Below are 18,603 nucleotides of genomic sequence, written 5' to 3'. Positions count from 1 at the left end.
GGGCAGTGTGGGGAGTCTGTGAGGAGCAACCTCAAAATCTTGACGTTTATTAGGCCATGAACTTCTGCCATTGGCTCTTCATCAATGCCCACACCTAGTGATAGGCATAAATTGAAACCGTCCATGGGAAGATGTACTGCCCTCTTATGTGCCCCACAAAACCTCGAATTTGTCTTGCGATCAACCGGCCTACATCGATTTGAATGCCGCGCGAAATGCAATATGCGGCCGTAACTCGATCCCTTGAAATTGTCTTGTCATGGGAAGTTGGGATTAACCACCGTTTAACCAAATAAACCCAAAGTCGTGCCTTAGGAAGCAGAGTCTTGGACGCCAAGGTCTTGATGCCTTTTAAAGAAATCAACCACTTAGTGCCCGGTTGCGTTAATACTCGCAGCACATCTTCCATCTGCTCTTCAGTGAGATCATCAATGAAGAGACGATTAACGCAATGATAGCGCAATGTGACAATCGATCCCGAGCTGAATTTCAATCGCATGCGGTAATAAAAACAACACCGTATGCAAGCAACCGATCGAAAGATGCAGATAAGCAACACAAATGAGGAGAATTGTGCCACATGTACAACTCAGCGTTGTGCAGATTTGACGGTCTGATTGCATAACAGAAGGAATATTTATTCCTTCGTCTTCGGAATTTCCATAACAAGATGTGGGGTCCACAAGCCAAGAGTCAAAGCTTTTCATCTATAAATACCCTCATATAATTCAGAGAAGATATACTTGATATGAGGGCTAATTGATGTTAGATCATTGACAGAGAGAGGCTGAGTTGAGTACTGATCAGAAGAAATTCGGGAAGAGAAGAGACAAGGCCGAGAGGTGAGTCTCAGTGCGATTCTACCAAATCCCCACTGTGAAGCTCTGTGCATAGATCCCTGCTACTGGTTGAGCAAGACTAATAGGGAAGCTCATCCTTCCGCACGATCCATCCACGTCGGCAAGCAAATCTCCATACAAATCGGTGCTAAGACGTTGGCGTTTATTTGTATTTGTTTCTAACTCTATTTCATCAATTGTATTTCAATCTCTTAATCTCCTCATTCACAAATCATGTATCAGTCGTTAAATAGTGTTATTGAATGTCTCGATCACATTCATTTCCCTTTTCTGTCTATTTTCACTCCTCCATTAATCGATTTCTCCATAAAGTTTTCTTAATACCTTGGTAATTAATATGGATTAAACGAGTAACTTAATTTGTGCTAAAGAGATAAATGTGTTTAGCTAAGGCATGCTAGACAACATCTTCACCTGTGAGAGCAGAAGTGAAGATGTCATTCTGATCTGTCGAGAGAAGGTTAGAATAAAGCATTAACTAAAGCAAGTAGTACTTCCAGAGATGGAAGCAACCTTGCGTTCATTATGTTCGTCCTTATTTCACCACAGAGATGTGAGAACGCAGCCAATCACCGAGAGGTGTATGCCAAGGGAGAAGCGGAATTGTACTTATATCTTGAACGCAATTAAGGAACTTGTGATGTTTGTATTAATTATCTTTTCTGTTTCTGCTTCACACATAAGACTTGTCACCGCATTACACGATCTTTGTATAATCTTCACAGCCAGCCTTGACCTCAGTATCTTGTATTATGAAACCTGTATCTTATATCATTTTAGCTTAGATTTACGTTATCGCAATTTACTTTAACGCAATTTATGTTATTATCGCATTTTTTTACTGCTTTACTTTACTTTATCGCATGTCTAATTACTTGTACACAAATTCTTTTATAAATTGAAAAATCTCTAGTTGCATATATCACAAACATAACGCAATAACCTCAAACAGTCCCTGTGTTCGACTTCGGATCACAACGAGAAACTTGCAGTGAAATTATACTTGGTTTCAATGCAAGGAAACTTGTGACAACGCACAACAAAAACATTCATTAATAACGCATATCTAGAAGTAGTATCACATATCATCGCATAAAATCTATGTCGTAAAGCTTATGGAATGGACATGCATCATGCTAAAAATACGCATTACAAGTTTATGGCGCCATTGCCGGGGAGTGGTTAACGGTTTTTTGTTTGAGTGTGTTTGTGGTGTTTTGCAGAACAAATCTCGTTGTACTGGTTGCTCACGCAGAGAGCAGCTTGACGATTTATGAGTACTGGTGCTAAACCAGAATTCAAAGCTAACCCTGAGATCGAGCGTACCTTTCGAGCACAAGCACGTCAGAATCAGATAAGGCAAAGAAAGCAGCGAGTATGGCAGATAATAATGACAATGCGGTCTCGTAGTAAATCAAGAGGCTGTTAGGCCAGTGCAAGATCCCGTTTTCCTAGCTGCTGAACGCAACATCTCCATGAGGAATTATGCGGCACCCAACCCGTATGATTTTTCACCTGGGATTTTGAGGCCTATTGTCGAGGAGAACACAAGGTTCGAAATAAAGTTGGTCATGCTACAGATGATCCAAAATGCAGGGCAATTTCGGGGTGTGGAAGGTGAAGACCAGCATGCCTACTTGACCAGCTTTGTCAAAATGTGTTGCAACTTCTCACTACTTGGCGTTACCCCAGAGAGTATTAGACTATATTTGTTCCCTCACACCTTGAAGGACGAAGCCAAAAGGTGGTCTCACTCACTGGAGCCAAACGAGATCACATCATGGGATCAACTGGTGGAGCAATTCATGAAGAAGTTCTTCCCACCGGCCGTCAATGCAAGGCGACAAAAGGACGTGCTGAACTTCGAGTAAATGGAGAATGAGACCCTAAGCACCGCCTGGGTGCGATTTAGAAGATTGGTAAAAAACTGCCTGCATATCGGGATACCCGATTGCGTGTTGATGGAGACCTTTTATAACGGCCTGAATAGATCAATGTAGACTGTTGCTGACGCCTCCACGGCAGGAGGTTCTATGGACAAAACGTTTACTGAGGCTAAAGTCATCCTTCATCGCATATCGCGGAACATGGATGACTGGATTGATGATTGCTATGGAGGCTGAGGCGTCGAACGAAGAAAGAATGAAACTGCCATTGTCCCTGCGGAGACAATGACCACGTTGCACTCAGATGGCCACGGTGACCTCCATCCTTCAATCGATGGCAATCAATCAAGGAGCCATCCCCCAGTAATCAGTGCAACCCACTGCATCGGCTCATATGGCTGCAATAAGTTGCATTAATTGTGGAGGGGCTCATGTAGAAAAAATGTGCCCATCGAATCTCCAGCAAGTATGTGCCATCCAATACAACCCCTTCAGCAACACCTACAATCCTGGCTGGAGAAGCCATCCTAACTTTGGTTGGGGAGGTAATCCTAACCAAGGGGGGCCAATCAACCATCAGAGTGGCAGTCAAGGAAATCCTCCTTTTCACCATAACTCGAACCAGCGGCAACCAAGGCAATCGCATAACCAGCAACCCCTCGTCTTCAAACACCTCTGGAAGCTCATTGGAGGCCCTGCTTAAACAATATATGGACAAAAATAATGCAGTAATGCAAGCGCAGGCATCTTCAATTCGAAAGTTGGAGATCCAAGTGGGCCAGCTGGCATCTGAGTTGAGAAATAGAGCACCAAGAATGTTGCCCAGCAACTCTGAAGCGCCGGGATCTAATGGAAAAGAGCAATGTCCCTAGGACATTGGGCAGGCAAGCTGGACAACCTACAGGGATGTGGATTGCACTCACTCAAAAAAATGCATCTTTCGGTCCATAACTCACATCTATGTTTAATGCTTTTTTTAAACTTCTGTCTTATTATTCCTAAATTTTGTCTTTACTTCTTCATTTAATTTGTTTCTTGAATTTATGAATTTAATTCTTCATTTATTTCCTCTGCATTTATTTTTGTACTGTCTTTAATTCTTTTAACTTTTCTGTAACTAATGTGTTAGTCCTTAATTGGTGAATGGTTGAGAAATAAAGGGAAATTTATTGCCGCAAGTTATAGCAACTTGCGTTGATGAAAAATAAATAAAATAAAATAAAATAAATAAAATGTAACGATCAATATCTAGTATGCAAGACGGTAATGGACGCATCTTAAACCAAGCAAGATACACTTTGCGTTCATCCAACTCAAATGCGTTGAAACCGAGGGGTATGTTGCGCGGGTGTGTATCCTTTGCCTGTCTTTAGCAAAATGCACTATGTTGAGGTAGTGTTGCGCTAGTATCAATGTCGTGCGCTCGATCCTCCAGAAATGTGTTTAGTTAAGGGTGTGTTATGGGGATGCATGTGTTGTTGCCCGTCCTCTGCGAAGATGTAGTTGCGTCGGTGAACACATTGCGTTAATCTTTACATTGCGTCCATTTGAATAAAACATTAAAGAAAATTCTTTTTGTCATTTGAGGAGTCCAATCGTTTCGTATCCCAAAGCAATGGTGATTCTGCAGATGAAACAATGTTTTTATGAAATTTCATAAATGACGAAAGTTCGAGCGATTGGGCCTTTTGAGTGTCTCAAGACATGTCACCACGAAAATCGCATTGGTTCCACTACAGCCCATCCTATAAATAGGAACCCTTCCTCTTGTGTGAACTTTTTACCTCATTTTGCAAACTGAAAACCCTAGCGCCCAACATACGATGCTTTCTTCCGAAAACCCTAGCGATTTTTCTAGTCCTCCTAAGCTTATCAACAATGGCCAGCCAAGTTTCCCAACACTCTACTTCACTATCAATCCCTTCCTCTGACCAAATCACCATACGAGAGGCAGCATTCCTCGCTGCCAGTCACAGACTTGCTGCCCAACCCCACACCGTCCCGGGAATCGCCGGTAGAACCCGAAGAAACCCCTCGGCTGTCAGACCTCCTAAGTTCAAGAGGGGGCAAAGCACTGAGAGCACATCAGTTCAAACTCCTGCCTTCTCAACTGAGAGTGAGAAGAAGAGACGTGATGATACAGAGGTGTTTGGTAACATTCTAAGCAATCTGGAGCAAGGAGGAGGATTACCCGAGGTAGAGGTTGTAAACCAATCACTGTCCACGGAGGAGGTGGCGGTGGTGGTAAATGAGGAGGTGGTGGTGCAAGAGGCAGTGGTGAACGAAGAAGAGATAGAAGGAGGCATTCTGGCCTTAGAGACTCCTGAGGTAACTGCCAACGTAGAAACCTATGACGGAACCTCAAAAGTTGTAGTGGAGGAGATTGTAGTGGCTGAAGTTGCGATGGATAAGGTTACAGTGGAAGTGCAACCAGAAGTAGTTGAAGAGAAAAGGAAGAAGAAGAAAAGAAAAGGGAGAAAGGCTGGAGAGTCAGAGTCTTCTCATCATAATAAGGAGAAAAAGAATAAAGAAAAGAAGGATGATGAGGAAGACGAGGAAGAGAAGAAGGAAAGAAAGAAGAAAGAAGAATGCACCGGCGTGAAGAAATGCGCCTAAGAAAAGAGGAAGAAAAGAAGTGGAGGGCTGCGAGCCTGGAAAATGATAGAGAGTCCAGCTCTGTAAGGGAGGACAGGGGGGAAACAGCGCAATTGATGGATCCGGCACAACCTGAAACAACGCAAATGGTTGTGACGGAGGAAGGCGAAGAAAAAGAAGATAACCCCCTGATGCGGCATCGCAGGGAGAATGCGCCGCAAAGGTCTCCTATTGACCCTCAAAGATTAATCATCACATTAGAAGAACAGAAAAGAAAGAGAAAAGAAGAGGAGGAGAAACAGGAGAAAATGGAGCATGCAAAGCTCATCATGGCAGAAGGAAATCGCAGAAGAGGACTACAAGATGAGGAAATGCTCAGTAATAATGAGCTCGCAAGGCTCGACAAGATAAGGAGGCGTGAGGAGGAACAACATCTGTTGCTGGCCTCTGAGCAGTTTGTAGAAGAATTCGAGAGAGAAGACAGAGAAGAAGAAGAGGAAGAGAAAAAGAAGAAGGAAGAAGAGGAGAGGAGATTGGAAGAAGAGAATGAGAAGAAGCGCGAAGCTAATAGAAGGTGCTTACAGAAGAAGAAGGGTCAAGAACTCGCAGAACGCGAGAAGAAGGAACAACGCAGAGAGCAGGAGAAGAGACAACGGCAAGCAGCCTGCCTTGTGTTGGTAAAAGAAAAGGGCAAAGCAATCGCAGAAAGTAGCAAGCCCGCGTTGGCAAGGAAGCGTCCATCAAAGAGAAAAGAGAATGATGACATGCTGATAGAGATGGGCTTCTATCCTGCACCAACGCCACTACCTGACCTCATCACAAGTGTGATTGTGGAACATGGCTGGGACACATTTTGCCAATGCCCAGCCATTATTGTACCGCATGTAATGAGAGACTTCTATAAAGGGCGTCTACACGGAACTAGGGATTCCGTGACCTTCAAAGGAGAAATAGTGTCCTTCAGCGCAAGGGACATCATTGAGATATACCAAATGAAGGATAACCTAGATGCACTAGGGAACAAAATTATTGATGATCCCACTGAGCAGCAGATGGAGGACGTGCTGCAAGTATTAATGTAACCGGGCACGAAGTGGTCAGTTTCACTCAAGGGCATCCGCACCTTGGCATCCAAGTCTTTGCTTCGGGAGGGAAGGCTTTGGGTCTACTTGGTCAAGAAGCGGCTGATCCTAACCACACATGACAAGAATGTATCAAGAGATCGAGTCATGGCCGCATATTGCATTGCTTGCGGCATACCGATTGATGTAGGGCAGCTGATCGCAAGACAGCTCAGAGCACTGGTGGGGCACATTCGAGGACAATACTTCTTTCCATGGACTGTTTCAAGTCTATGCCTATCAATGGGCGTAGGCGTTGATGAAGAGCCTATGCCTGAAGTCCACGACCTCATCAACGTAAAGATCTTGAGGTTGCTCCTCAAAGACTCCCCACATTACCCTAAGCTACCCTTAAAGAGGATTGCAATCGACCTCAATGTGCCGTAGGGACCAAGGCCTAAAAGACCACGCAGAGAAGACAAGGGAAAAGAAAAGGTCCAAGAGTCAACAATGCATGATCCAGAAACTTTGGACCCTTTGCCCTTGGTAATTCGCCCTCCAAGCCCACCTGCACAACCTTCTTCTCCACTCCATGAACACTTTACTAATCTCCTCCTCATTCCCAATTCTCCAACTGTTCACCCAGTAGCCCTAACTTCACCCCCAACTACAAGACCTGTCTCTTATACACATCTAGATGTGTATAAGAGACAGAACATACATCGCAACACTCATACGATCAACCGCCACCAAAGACAACTTGCGGAGCGCAACCATGAATACTTTAACTTTCTCACAACATACCTTCATGGTCCATTGGTGCCCCCACATCTCAGGCAACACTTGCTGTTTGAAGAAACTTCTTTTGCATCACCATGAAACCCTACTCCAGAACCTTCGGCTCCTCAGCAATAATCCTGACATTTGTTTTTATTCAATTCATTATTTCATTAAATTCTTTGATTCATTGTACAAGCAACAATTTTGTATTGCGTTAATTTTTAATTAATTGTATACTTTGTTAATATTCAACACAAATGAGTACATATTTGATAACTTATAGAAATACAAGTTATTTATACTGCCTAATCTAGATATTGCGACCAAAAGAGAATAAATATGCGTCAATTATATGAAAATTAGCTGCGAAATACAATAATTATGAATTATCGCAATTACACCCACTAACATCTTTAAGATGGAAGAAAAGGAGATTTTACTCTATTTTGTAGGAAACTGAGTCACCGCTTGCACTCAAGGCTCAAGAAGAACTGATCAACGCATTTCTATCACATTGCGCTGGTCAATCAACAATGAAGAGACGATTAACGCAATGACGACGCAATGCGACAGTTGATCCAGAGCTGACTTTCAACCATATGCGGTAATAAAAACAACACTGCATGCAAACTCACGATCGAAAGATGTAGCTGAGCAACGCAAAAGCGAAGGATGGTGACATCTGTACAACTAACGGTTGTGCTGAATTGACGATTTGATTACATAACAAAAGGAATAATATATCTCCATCTTCGGAATTTCCATAACAACAAGTGGGGACCACAAGGTCGGAGTCAAAGATCCTCATCTATAAATACCTCATAGATTTTAGAGAAAACTTATGCTATTGGATACGGGGCTAATTGCTACTAAAGTGTTGAGAGAAAAGGCTGAGCTGGGTGCTTAACTGAAGAAATTCGGGAAGAAGCCGAGACAAGGCCGAGAGGTGAGTCTCAATTCTATTCTGTCGAATACCTGTCGAGAAGCTCTGTGCTAAGAACCCTGCTACCAGTTGAGCAAGCATGAGAAGGAAGCTCATCTATCCATCTGATCCATCCAATCCGGCAAGCAGATCTCCACTCGAATCGTTGCCAAGACGTTGGCACTTGTTTCTATCTATTTTATCTCTTTTCATCATTGTATTTCACTTTCTTTATCTCTTCATTCACACACCATGTAACAAACGCTTAATAGACATATTAAATGTTTCAATTGCTTTCATATTCCATTTTCTGTCTACTTCCGTTTCTCCCTGAATCACTTTCTTCCTAACGTCTTCTTAATCCCCTGGTAGTTAATATGAATTAAATGAGTACTTAACTTTTGTTAAAGTGATAACTGCGTTTAGCTAAAGCATGCTAGATGGCATCTTCACCTGTGAGAGCAGAAGTGAAGATGCCATTCTGATCTATCGAGAGAAGGTTAGAAAAATGCGTTAACTAAAGCGAGTTACTTCCAGACATGGAAGAAACCTTGCATTCATTACGTTCATCTCTGATTCACCACAGACATGTGGGAGCAAAAGGTCGTATCAACAAAAGGTGTACACCAAGACAAAAGCGGAAATCGTACTTATAGCTTGACGCAATTAAAAGAAACTTGCGCTGTTTATATTAGTCATCTTTGTATTCTATTTGTACATAAGACTTGCCGTCGCATTCCATGTTCTTTGCATAAACCTTCACAACCAAGCTTGGACCCCACATCTTGTATCCTGAAGCCCTGTTATCTTGTATCATCTAACTTAGGTTTACTGCACTTATTTTATTATCGCATTTTACTGCTTTCCTTTACTTTACCCGCAATTTTAAATATACTTGTACAAAACACTCTTTAAAGATTGAAAACCCTGGTCGTCATATACCACGAAACATACCGCAATAACCTTCAAAACAGTCCTTGTGCTTCGGACTCGGATCACACTGAGAAGTTGGCAACGTGGAATTACCTTGGTTTCCAAATGTAACTGAAACCTTGTGACAACCGCATGGCATACTACAAGAACAATCATAATTAACGCAATATCGCTAGAAGTAATAATATCGCAATATTTGTATATCGCATTGTTGAAGATATAGAATATTCGTTAACAGTTTTGACGTACACGTTGCCGGGATTGGTTAACGGTTTATTGTCTTTCAGGTCTGCTCTTTCTTAGTATTTAGATAGAGACAAATCTCTTTGTAACTGGTCTGTCAACGGAGAGCCAGCTATGATCTTGTGGCTTTAAGTGCTGGAGTGATCTAGTGACCTCTAAGCAAGCAAGAGATCAAGGTACTGATCGCGCGCCAAATAGTTCATTTTTCAAGCGCCAAAGTAATTGTGAAGAAGTATGGCTAATGAAGATATGGCACCAGTAGGAAACCGAATGGGAAATTTACCAGTGCAAGATCCAGTTTTTCTTGCTGCTGACCATAATATCCCTATGAGGGATTATGCGGTGCCAGGTTTTTATAATTCTCACCAGGAATTTCAAGACCTATGGTTGAAATGGAATGTAAGCTTTGAAATCAGACCAATTATGTTGCAGATGGTTCAGAATATGGGTCAATTTGGAGGATTACAAGGAGAAGACCCACGTGCACATTTGATGAATTTTGTAGACATGTGCAGTGCATTCTCCATACCTGATGTGACTCAAGAAAGACTTAGGTTATATCTTTTCCCATACACACTGCGGAATGAAGCAAAGAGGTGGGCTCAAGAATTAGAGCCAGATGAAATTAATGAATGGGAGCAGTTGGTTGATAGGTTCATGAGCAGATTTTTTCCTCCGTTTGTCAACGCAAAGAGAAGGAGATACATTTTGAATTTCGAACAAAAGGGTTATGAAACTTGAGCATCGCCTGGGTTCGATTCCATCAGTTAGTGAAGAGCTGTCCGCAAGCAGTTGCTGATGCCTCCACAGAGGGGGGATTAATGAATAAATCATATAGAGAAGCAAAGAACATATTGGATTGCATCTCGCAACATTTTGATGAGTGGGTTGATACCGGGCTCGAGGTAAGATGTCGGGAACAAGAGAGAGTAGAAAGCTCTGATGTGTCAACCGATACAATGAGCGCATTGGTAGAGAAAATGACCATAATGACCCCACTTCTCCAAACGATGGCTAACCAACAGAGAACTCTCTCTCAAGGATCAGTGCAAGTTAATGCGGTGACTCACGTGGCTGCAATGAATTGCGTCCAATGTGGAGAGGGACATCCAGTAGAAGTCTGCCCATGGAATCAACAACCCATATATTTTGTTTACGATGAATCATTTGACAACATCTACAACGTTGGTTGGTGGGATCACCCAACTTTAAGTTGGGACAGGAATCACAACTAGGGGGGCGATAGTTTCTATCAGAATAATTATCAAGGGAATGGAGGCAACTCTCCGGTCTTCATTACTCTGGCCTGTAACTCAGGTAATTCTCAAGGTATACCACCCTATGACCAACCATTCTTATATGATACCTCTTGCAGCACCTCGATTTTGGAGACATCGTTAAAACATTACATTGAAAAGAGCGAGGCATTTAGACAATCGCAAGCCGACTCCCTAAAAGAATTAGAAGAGTAGATAGATCAACTTGCAAGGGAATTCAAGAAGAAAGCGTCTGGTATGCGTCACGACAGTTTAGGAACAAAGTGGCAGCGAGGTAAAGAACAATGTCACGCAGTGACATTGCGAAGTGGCAAAACAACAGCCCTATGGCATTAGAAACAGATGCAACAACAGCACCAGTAGATCCAACGGTTGATGATGACCAATCAACTAATTTGTAGAAAAAGTACCAGTTTAGATTCAAGTTCACCTACAAAAGATGAAGCTCTTCAAGATTTGAATTCTCAATCGACGCAACCTCCAGCTAATGAAACACAGCAAGCACCGGACCTCACCAGACAGCCAAGTGAATAAGAAATATGGCGGGATCCTCCACCTTTCCCGTCTAGGCTAAAAAAGAAAGATGATAACAAGCAATTTCAGAGGTTTCTGAACGTTCTCCAATAACTACACATTAATATTCCTTTGATAGAAGCATTACAGTAGATGTCGAGTCATGTAAAGTTTCTCGAGGATATTATCGCCAATAAGAGAAAGATTGGGGAAAATGAAACGGTTGCGTTAACATATGAATGTAGCGCACTGTTTAAAAACAACCTCCCCACTAAAATGAAGGACCCTGGGACCTTTACACTACCCTGCACGATAGGAGGGAAGATGGTCGGGAACGTGCTGTGCGATTTAGGGGCAAGCATAAATATAATGCCCTTGTCAATTTTTAAGAAGCTGGATATCGGCAAAGCAAGACCAACCATGATCACATTATAGTTGGCCGATAGATCGATAAAGCTTCCTGAGGGCAAGATAGAATATGTTCTCGTGCAAGTGGACAAGTTTATCTTCCCGACAGACTTTTTCATATTGGATTACGAAGCCGATAGAGAAATCCCTATCATCCTGGGTTGACCATTTCTCGCCACAGGGCGAGCGCTGATACAGCTCTTTCAGGGTCAACGATCAGAAGGTAAAATTCAACGTACTCAATGCGTTGAAGTACCCAGGTGATATAGAAAACTGCCAATATATCGAGGAACTACGGGAAGGACATTGGCACAAACCTCTGAAGGAGCTGGAGGAAGAAAATTGTGAAATCGGCAGAATAGTGGAGGAAGACTGCGCCGCAATTTATGTGGAAGAAAATTTTGAACCACTCAAGTTGATTGAACAAACTTCACAGTGTATTAAGCCATCTCTAGAAGAACCACTTGTGCTAGAGTTAAAGCCGTTGCCCGTGCACCTTAAGTATGCTTACTTAGGAAGTAACGACACATTACCTGTTATCATTTCCGCATCGCTGAGTAAGGAAAAAGCAGATGCGCTCATACAGATCCTAAAGAGTAACGCAAAGGCCTTAGGATTGACCTTGGCAGACATTTGACGAATCAGTACTTCATATTGTATGCACAAGATTCGTTTGGAAGAAGGAAAGACTGGATCTGTAGAAAGGAAACGTCATTTGGACCCTACCATGAAGGATATCGTGAAGAAGAAAATAGTAAAGTGGTTGGACGCTGGTGTCATCTACGTGATATCTGATAGTAGCTAGGTGAGCCTAGTGCAGTGTGTTTCGAAGAAAGAGGGGATGACAGTCATCACTAATGACAAGAATGAATTGATTCCCATAAGAACGACTACGGGGTGGATTATTTATATGGATTATCGCAAGCTAAATTTGGCCACTAAAAAGGACAACTTCCCACTCCCGTTTATTGATCAGATGTTAGACAAACTTGCGGGGAATGAATTTTTCTGCTTTCTTGATGGCTATTCAGGGTATAACCAAATAGCAATTGCGACGGAGGACCAAGACAAGACTACCTTTACATGCCCATTTGGTACGTTCGCATTCCAACGCATGCCATTTGGACTCTGCAATGCACCAGGAACTTTTCAACGATGCATGATGGCAATATTTTCAGATTACTTGGAGGAGTCAGTTGAGGTATTCATGGATGATTTCTCAGTCTTCGACAATAACTATGACTACTGTTTGTCTAACCTTGAGAAGGTTTTGAAGAGATGCATGGCAATGAATCTTATTTTGAACTGGGAAAAATGCCACTTTAAGGTGGAAGAAGGTATAGTTCTAAGTCACAAAATCTCTAAAGCCGGATTGGAAGTTGATTAAGCAAAGATCGACGCAATTTCCATGTTATCCCCATCAGTGAACGCAAAACACTTAGGAGCTTCCTAGGACACATTGGGTTTTATAGAAGATTTTTTCACAACTTCTCCCAGATCGTAAGGCCCCTGAGTTCACTCCTTCAAGCTGACCAAGAATATAACTTTGATGATGCGTGCACCAAAGCATTCAACACATTGAAAGATGCGCTTATCTCCGCACCCATTTTGATTGTGCCAGATTGGACCCAACCATTTACGTTGACGTGCAATGTTAGTGGATATGCTGTGGGCGTAGTTTTAAGTCAGCGCAAGGATAAGGTATTGCATCCTATTTATTATGCAAGTAAAACATTGAATGATGCACAGGAAAACTATACAACCACAGAAAAGGAAATGCTTGCAGTGGTATTTGCACTGGAGAAATTCCAACAATACTTAATCGAAACAACCGTTGTGGTGTATACGGATCACTCTGCAATCAAATATTTGATGACAAAGAAGGATGAAAAACCTAGGCTTATACGGTGGGTGTTGCTACTGCAAGAATTTGACCAGAGATTAATGACCGGAAGGGTACCGAGAACCAAGTTGCGGATCATTTGTCAAGATTGGAGAATTGTGAGGTTCTAGGTAGAGAAAAAGATATTGAAGAAAGATTCCCCGATGAGCTACTGATGGTAGTGGGCATTAATGTTCCCTGGTATGCGGACATTGTGAACTTCATCGTTTGCAGTCAAATACCAGATTACTATTCTTACCAGCAGAAGAAAAAGCTAAGACATGATGCCAAATTCTATTTATGAACCATTCCTATATCAACAAGGACTGGATTATATATTATGTCGATGCGTTCCCGAGCACAAAGTCAAGCACATTCTAGAGCTTTGTCATGAGTCCCCGTATGGAGGACATTTTGGGGGCAGCAGACTGCTGCAAATGTTTTACAATGTGGCTATTTCTGGCCAATGTTGTTCAAGGATGCCCAAGCCCACATTGTACAATGCGATAGATGTCAGAGAATGGGAAATATGTCAAAAATAAATGAAATGCCATTGACATCAATCTTAGAAGTGGAATTATTTGATGTTTGGGGAATTGACTTCATGGGCCCGTTTCCACCATCAGAAGGTCATCACTATATCCTGGTTGCGGTTGATTATCTATCAAAATGGGTTGAGGCTATCACATGTGCCAAGAATGATGCGGCCACAGTGGCAAAGTTTCTGAAGAAGAACATTTTTGCTCGATATGGGATGCCATGGGCCTTAATCTGCGATGAGGGCTCTCACTTTATCAACTGCATAATTGCCAACCTGTTGACTAAATTTAACGCCAGCCATCGAGTTGCAACCGCTTATCACCCACAGACTAATAGACAGGTAAAGATTTCTAACAGAGAGATCAAAACCATCTTGGAGAAGGTAGTCAATACTTCCAGGAAGGATTGGTCACCCAAGCTTGATGAAGTACTGTGGGCATACAGGACTGCCTATAAAACACCAATTGGCATGTCCTCGTATGCCCTGGTCTCTTATACACATCTAGATGTGTATAAGAGACAGGCTTATCACCCACAGACTAATGGGCAGGCAGAGATTTCTAACAGAGAGATCAAAACTATCTTGGAGAAGGTAGTCAATACTTCCAGGAAGGATTGGTCACCCAAGCTTGATGAAGTACTGTGGGCATACAGGACTGCCTATAAAACACCAATTGGCATGTCCTCGTATGCCCTGGTCTTTGGAAAGGCTTGTCATCTACTGCTCAAATTAAAACATAAGGCAATGTGGGCATGTAAGAAGCTGAAGATTGATTTAGCAAGTGAGGGGAAAGTCCGGAAGCTGCTATTAAATCAGCTAGTCGAATGGCGAAGGGACGCTTATGAAAATTCCAAGATCTATAAGGAGAAAACCAAGAAGTGGCATGAAGACCACATAAACGATCGGACATTCATCGAAGATCAATAGGTATTATTATTTAACACTCGTTTGCGATTGTTCCCAGGAAAGTTGAAGTCTCGCTGGTCTAGACCGTTCAAAATCAAGACTATCTTTCCTCACGAAGCAGTGGAACTAACAACTTTAGATGGGAACAACGCGTTTAAAGTCAATGGTCAACGAATTAAGCCTTACTACAGAGGCGACTTCAAATGACGCATGGACACCATTGACTTGGACAAGCAGGATTAAATCGCTTTCGGAGGGAAGCGATTGCGGTAATTCTGAGAACTTCTTTCAATCAACATCCCTATCTATGTTTACTTGCTTTCTTTGCAGTTTCCTCTTACTGCTTTCTAAATCATGTATTTACTTCTTTTTAGAATTAGCCTTTACTGTTTTCTGTAATTCTCTTCGCTTTAATTTTTTTCATGTCATGTTTAAAGCATTGAGTTTGTATACATTAGTAGCGTTGTTCTTTAATTTTTGTGAATGATTGGATGAAACATTAAACACCGCAATGTCTTTTCGACTAGTGTTTCTGATGAATTAAACAAAAAAAAAAATTTTAACTGGTATGTAACACGATGATTGATGCATAGTGTGTTAACAAGAGACACCTTGCGGCTATTACACTCAAATGCATCGAGTTGAGGGGTGTGTTGCACTCGTATATGTCCTTTGCCCGTCCTTAGCTAAATGCACTATGTTGAGGTATCCTCCAGAAATGTGTTTAGTTAAGGGGTGTGTTGCAGGGATATATGCGTTGTTGCCCGTCCTCAGCAAAAATGTACTTGCGTTAATAGAAGCACGGTGTTAATTTCTTTTATCATGCACACGTCTGAATCGAATCCAAACAATGACATCTTAATTCTTTGATTCTTGTCCAGGCACAAATTTTGGTATTACGTTAATTTGTAATTAATTGTATACTTTGTTAATATTCAATACAATGAGTACATATTTACTCCATTTTGCCTGTGCCTTTTTCTTTATCATCCTATGTCAAAACTTGCGATATTCTCAATATTTTACTTTTCTGTTCTTCATTGTGTTGCTATGATGTAATATATGTTTATACTTAGAAACATTTCCCATGCTTAGTAAATTCTGACTAATACTTAGTTAGTTCTTAGTTTAGCAGTACTTTACCTTTTATCTTTCAAAGTTCTGCTCAAACCTTCTTTTTGGAACTTTTCTTCTAAGTGTTTGTCTAGTCTATCCAAACAACGCAATGAGGACCTTGCTCATCTTTAAATTTGGGGGTGGGGAAGGTCTAAGCAGATAAGATCAAAATATGCAGTATTTAAGAAAACGCGTTCATTTTCATTACAAAAAAAAAATCCATACAAAGCTCCAATGTCAGCGCAAGGGAAACCCTGAAAATGTTCCCAACCTGATAAGAGTTTAGTTGTGAAAGGAGCCTGCTCGTATTTGGATGTTCGTATGACACCCGTAGGAGTAAGCCAAAACGAAGGTGGGTTTCTAAGAACAACGCAATATGAAATAGAAAAAAATAAAAGAAAAATAAATATAAGAGACAACTCCTCTAAAATTCATGAGTTAAAGTTGAAATTGGCACACAATCGTAGTTGGATGTTCACATGACACCGTGGGGACAAGCCAAAATGAAGAGTGTAACCACGATCAACAGTCTCTAAATAAATAAATGATGCAAAGTTTTGGTCACCGCATATAGATACATCAAGTTGTTTTGACAAGAAGAGAAAAACATTCTATTTTGAAAAATTAGAAAAGCATTTTTTAGCAGAAATTTGTTATATAGAAGAATAAAGTAGGGCTTTGTTATGAAGTAGTGAGGATAGAAGGAAATTTTGATGTCAAGTAATGTGCCTAAGTATAACATTCGAAGCAACCAATCAACCCAAAAATATAGGATAGGAATTAAGCTTTATTGCTTAAGTAGAAGATATGCTTGAGGACAAGCATATATCTAAATTTAGGGGTGTGATAACTTGTAGAAATACAAGTTATTTATACTTATCTAAATATTGCGGCCAAAAGAAAATAAATATGCGTCAATTGTATAAAAATTAGCTGCGAAATACAATAATTATGAATTATCACAATTACACCCACTAACATCTTTAAGATGGAAGAAAAGGAGATTTTACTCTATTTTGCAGAAAATCGAGTCACTGCTTGTGCTCAAGTCTCAAGAAGAACTGATCAACGCATTTTTGTCACATTGCGCCCGTCAATCAACAATGAAAAGACGATTAATGCAATGACGACACAATGCGACAGTCGATCCAGAGCTGACTTTCAACCGCATGCAGTAATAAAAACAACACCGCATGCAAACTCATGATCGAAAAATGCAGCTGACCAACGCAAAAGCGGAGGATGGTGACACGTGTACAACTAACGGTTGTGCAGAGTTGACGGTTTGATTGCATAACAGAAGAATTAATAACCCTTCATCTTCGAAATTTCCATAACAACAAGTGGGGACCACAAGGCCGGAGTCAAAGATCCTCACTTATAAATACCCCATAGATTTCAGAGAAAATGTATGCTACTGGATACGAGGCTAATTGCTGCTAAAGTGCTGAGAGAAAAGGTTGAGCTGGGTGATTAACTGAAGAAATCCGGGAAGAAGACGAGACAAGGCCGACAGGTGAGTCTCAGTTCTATTCTGCCGAATACCCACTTAGAAGCTCTGTGCTGAGAACCCTGCTACCGATTGAGCAAGCCGGAGAAGGAAGCTCATCCATCCATCTGATCCATCCAATTCGGCAAGCAGATCTCCACCCGAATCAATGCCAAGAGGTTGGCACTTGTTTGTATCTGTTCTATCTCTTTTCATCATTGTATTTCACTTTCTTTATCTTTTCATTCACACACCATGTATCAAATGCTTAATAGACATATTAAATGTTTCGATTGCCTTCATATTCCATTTTCTGTCTACTTCCGTTCCTCCGTGAATCACTTTCTTCATGATGTCTTCTTAATTCCTTGGTAGTTAATATGAATTAAACGGGTACTTAACTTGTGTTAAAGGGATAACTGCATTTAGCTAAAGCATGCTAGACGGCATCTTCCCCTGTGAGAGTAGAAGAGAAGATGCCATTCTGATCTATCGAGAGAAGGTTAGAAGAATGTGTTAACTAAAGCGAGTAGTACTTCCAGACATGGAAGCAACCTTGCGTTCATTACATTCGTCTCTGATTCACCAGAGACATGTGGGAGCGCGGTTGATCATTGAAAGGTGTACAGCAAGAGAAAAGTGGAACCGTACTTATAACTTCGACACAATTAAGAAACTTGCGTTGTTTATATTAGTTATCTTTCTCTTTCTGTTTGTACATAAGACTTGCCGCCGCATTCCATGTTCTTTGCATAACCTTCACAGTTATCTTGGACCTTAGCATCTTGTATCATAAAGCCTGTATCTTGTATCATCTAGCTTAGGTTTACTCATAACTTGTAGAAATACAAGTTATTTATGCCACCTTATCTAGATATTGCGGCCAAAAGTTAGTAATTATGCACCAATTTTATGAAAATTAGACTAGTATTGCAATAATTATAAATTTTTGCGATTACACCCACTAACACCAAAAAGATGGAAGACAAACCGAACTTTACTCTTTTTTGCATGAGACCAAGTCACCTCTTGCGCTCAAGGCTCACGAGAGAGTAATCGACGCATCTCTGTCACATTGCGCCCGTCAATCAACAATAAAGAGACGATTATAGCAATGACGACGCAATGCAATAGTTGATCCAAGAGCTGTGCTTCAACCTCCTGCGGTAATAAAAACAAACACCGCATGCG

General features: G+C 41.3%; 1 protein-coding gene across 1 annotated transcript; it reads left to right on the top strand.

Moving 5' to 3' along the window:
• Positions 1-10,290: 10,290 nt before the first annotated feature.
• On the top strand, positions 10,291-14,828 carry LOC120067614. Its single transcript, XM_039019158.1, is given in 6 exon segments — positions 10,291-10,468; positions 12,510-12,827; positions 12,932-13,411; positions 13,414-13,586; positions 13,944-14,282; positions 14,514-14,828. Coding segments are annotated over 6 exon segments (1,803 nt in total).
• The last annotated feature ends 3,775 nt before the right edge of the window (positions 14,829-18,603 follow it).

Source organism: Benincasa hispida, chromosome 12, assembly GCF_009727055.1.
Source record: "Benincasa hispida cultivar B227 chromosome 12, ASM972705v1, whole genome shotgun sequence".
NCBI lineage: Eukaryota > Viridiplantae > Streptophyta > Magnoliopsida > Cucurbitales > Cucurbitaceae > Benincasa > Benincasa hispida.
This window is presented reverse-complemented; position numbering and strand designations above follow the sequence as displayed.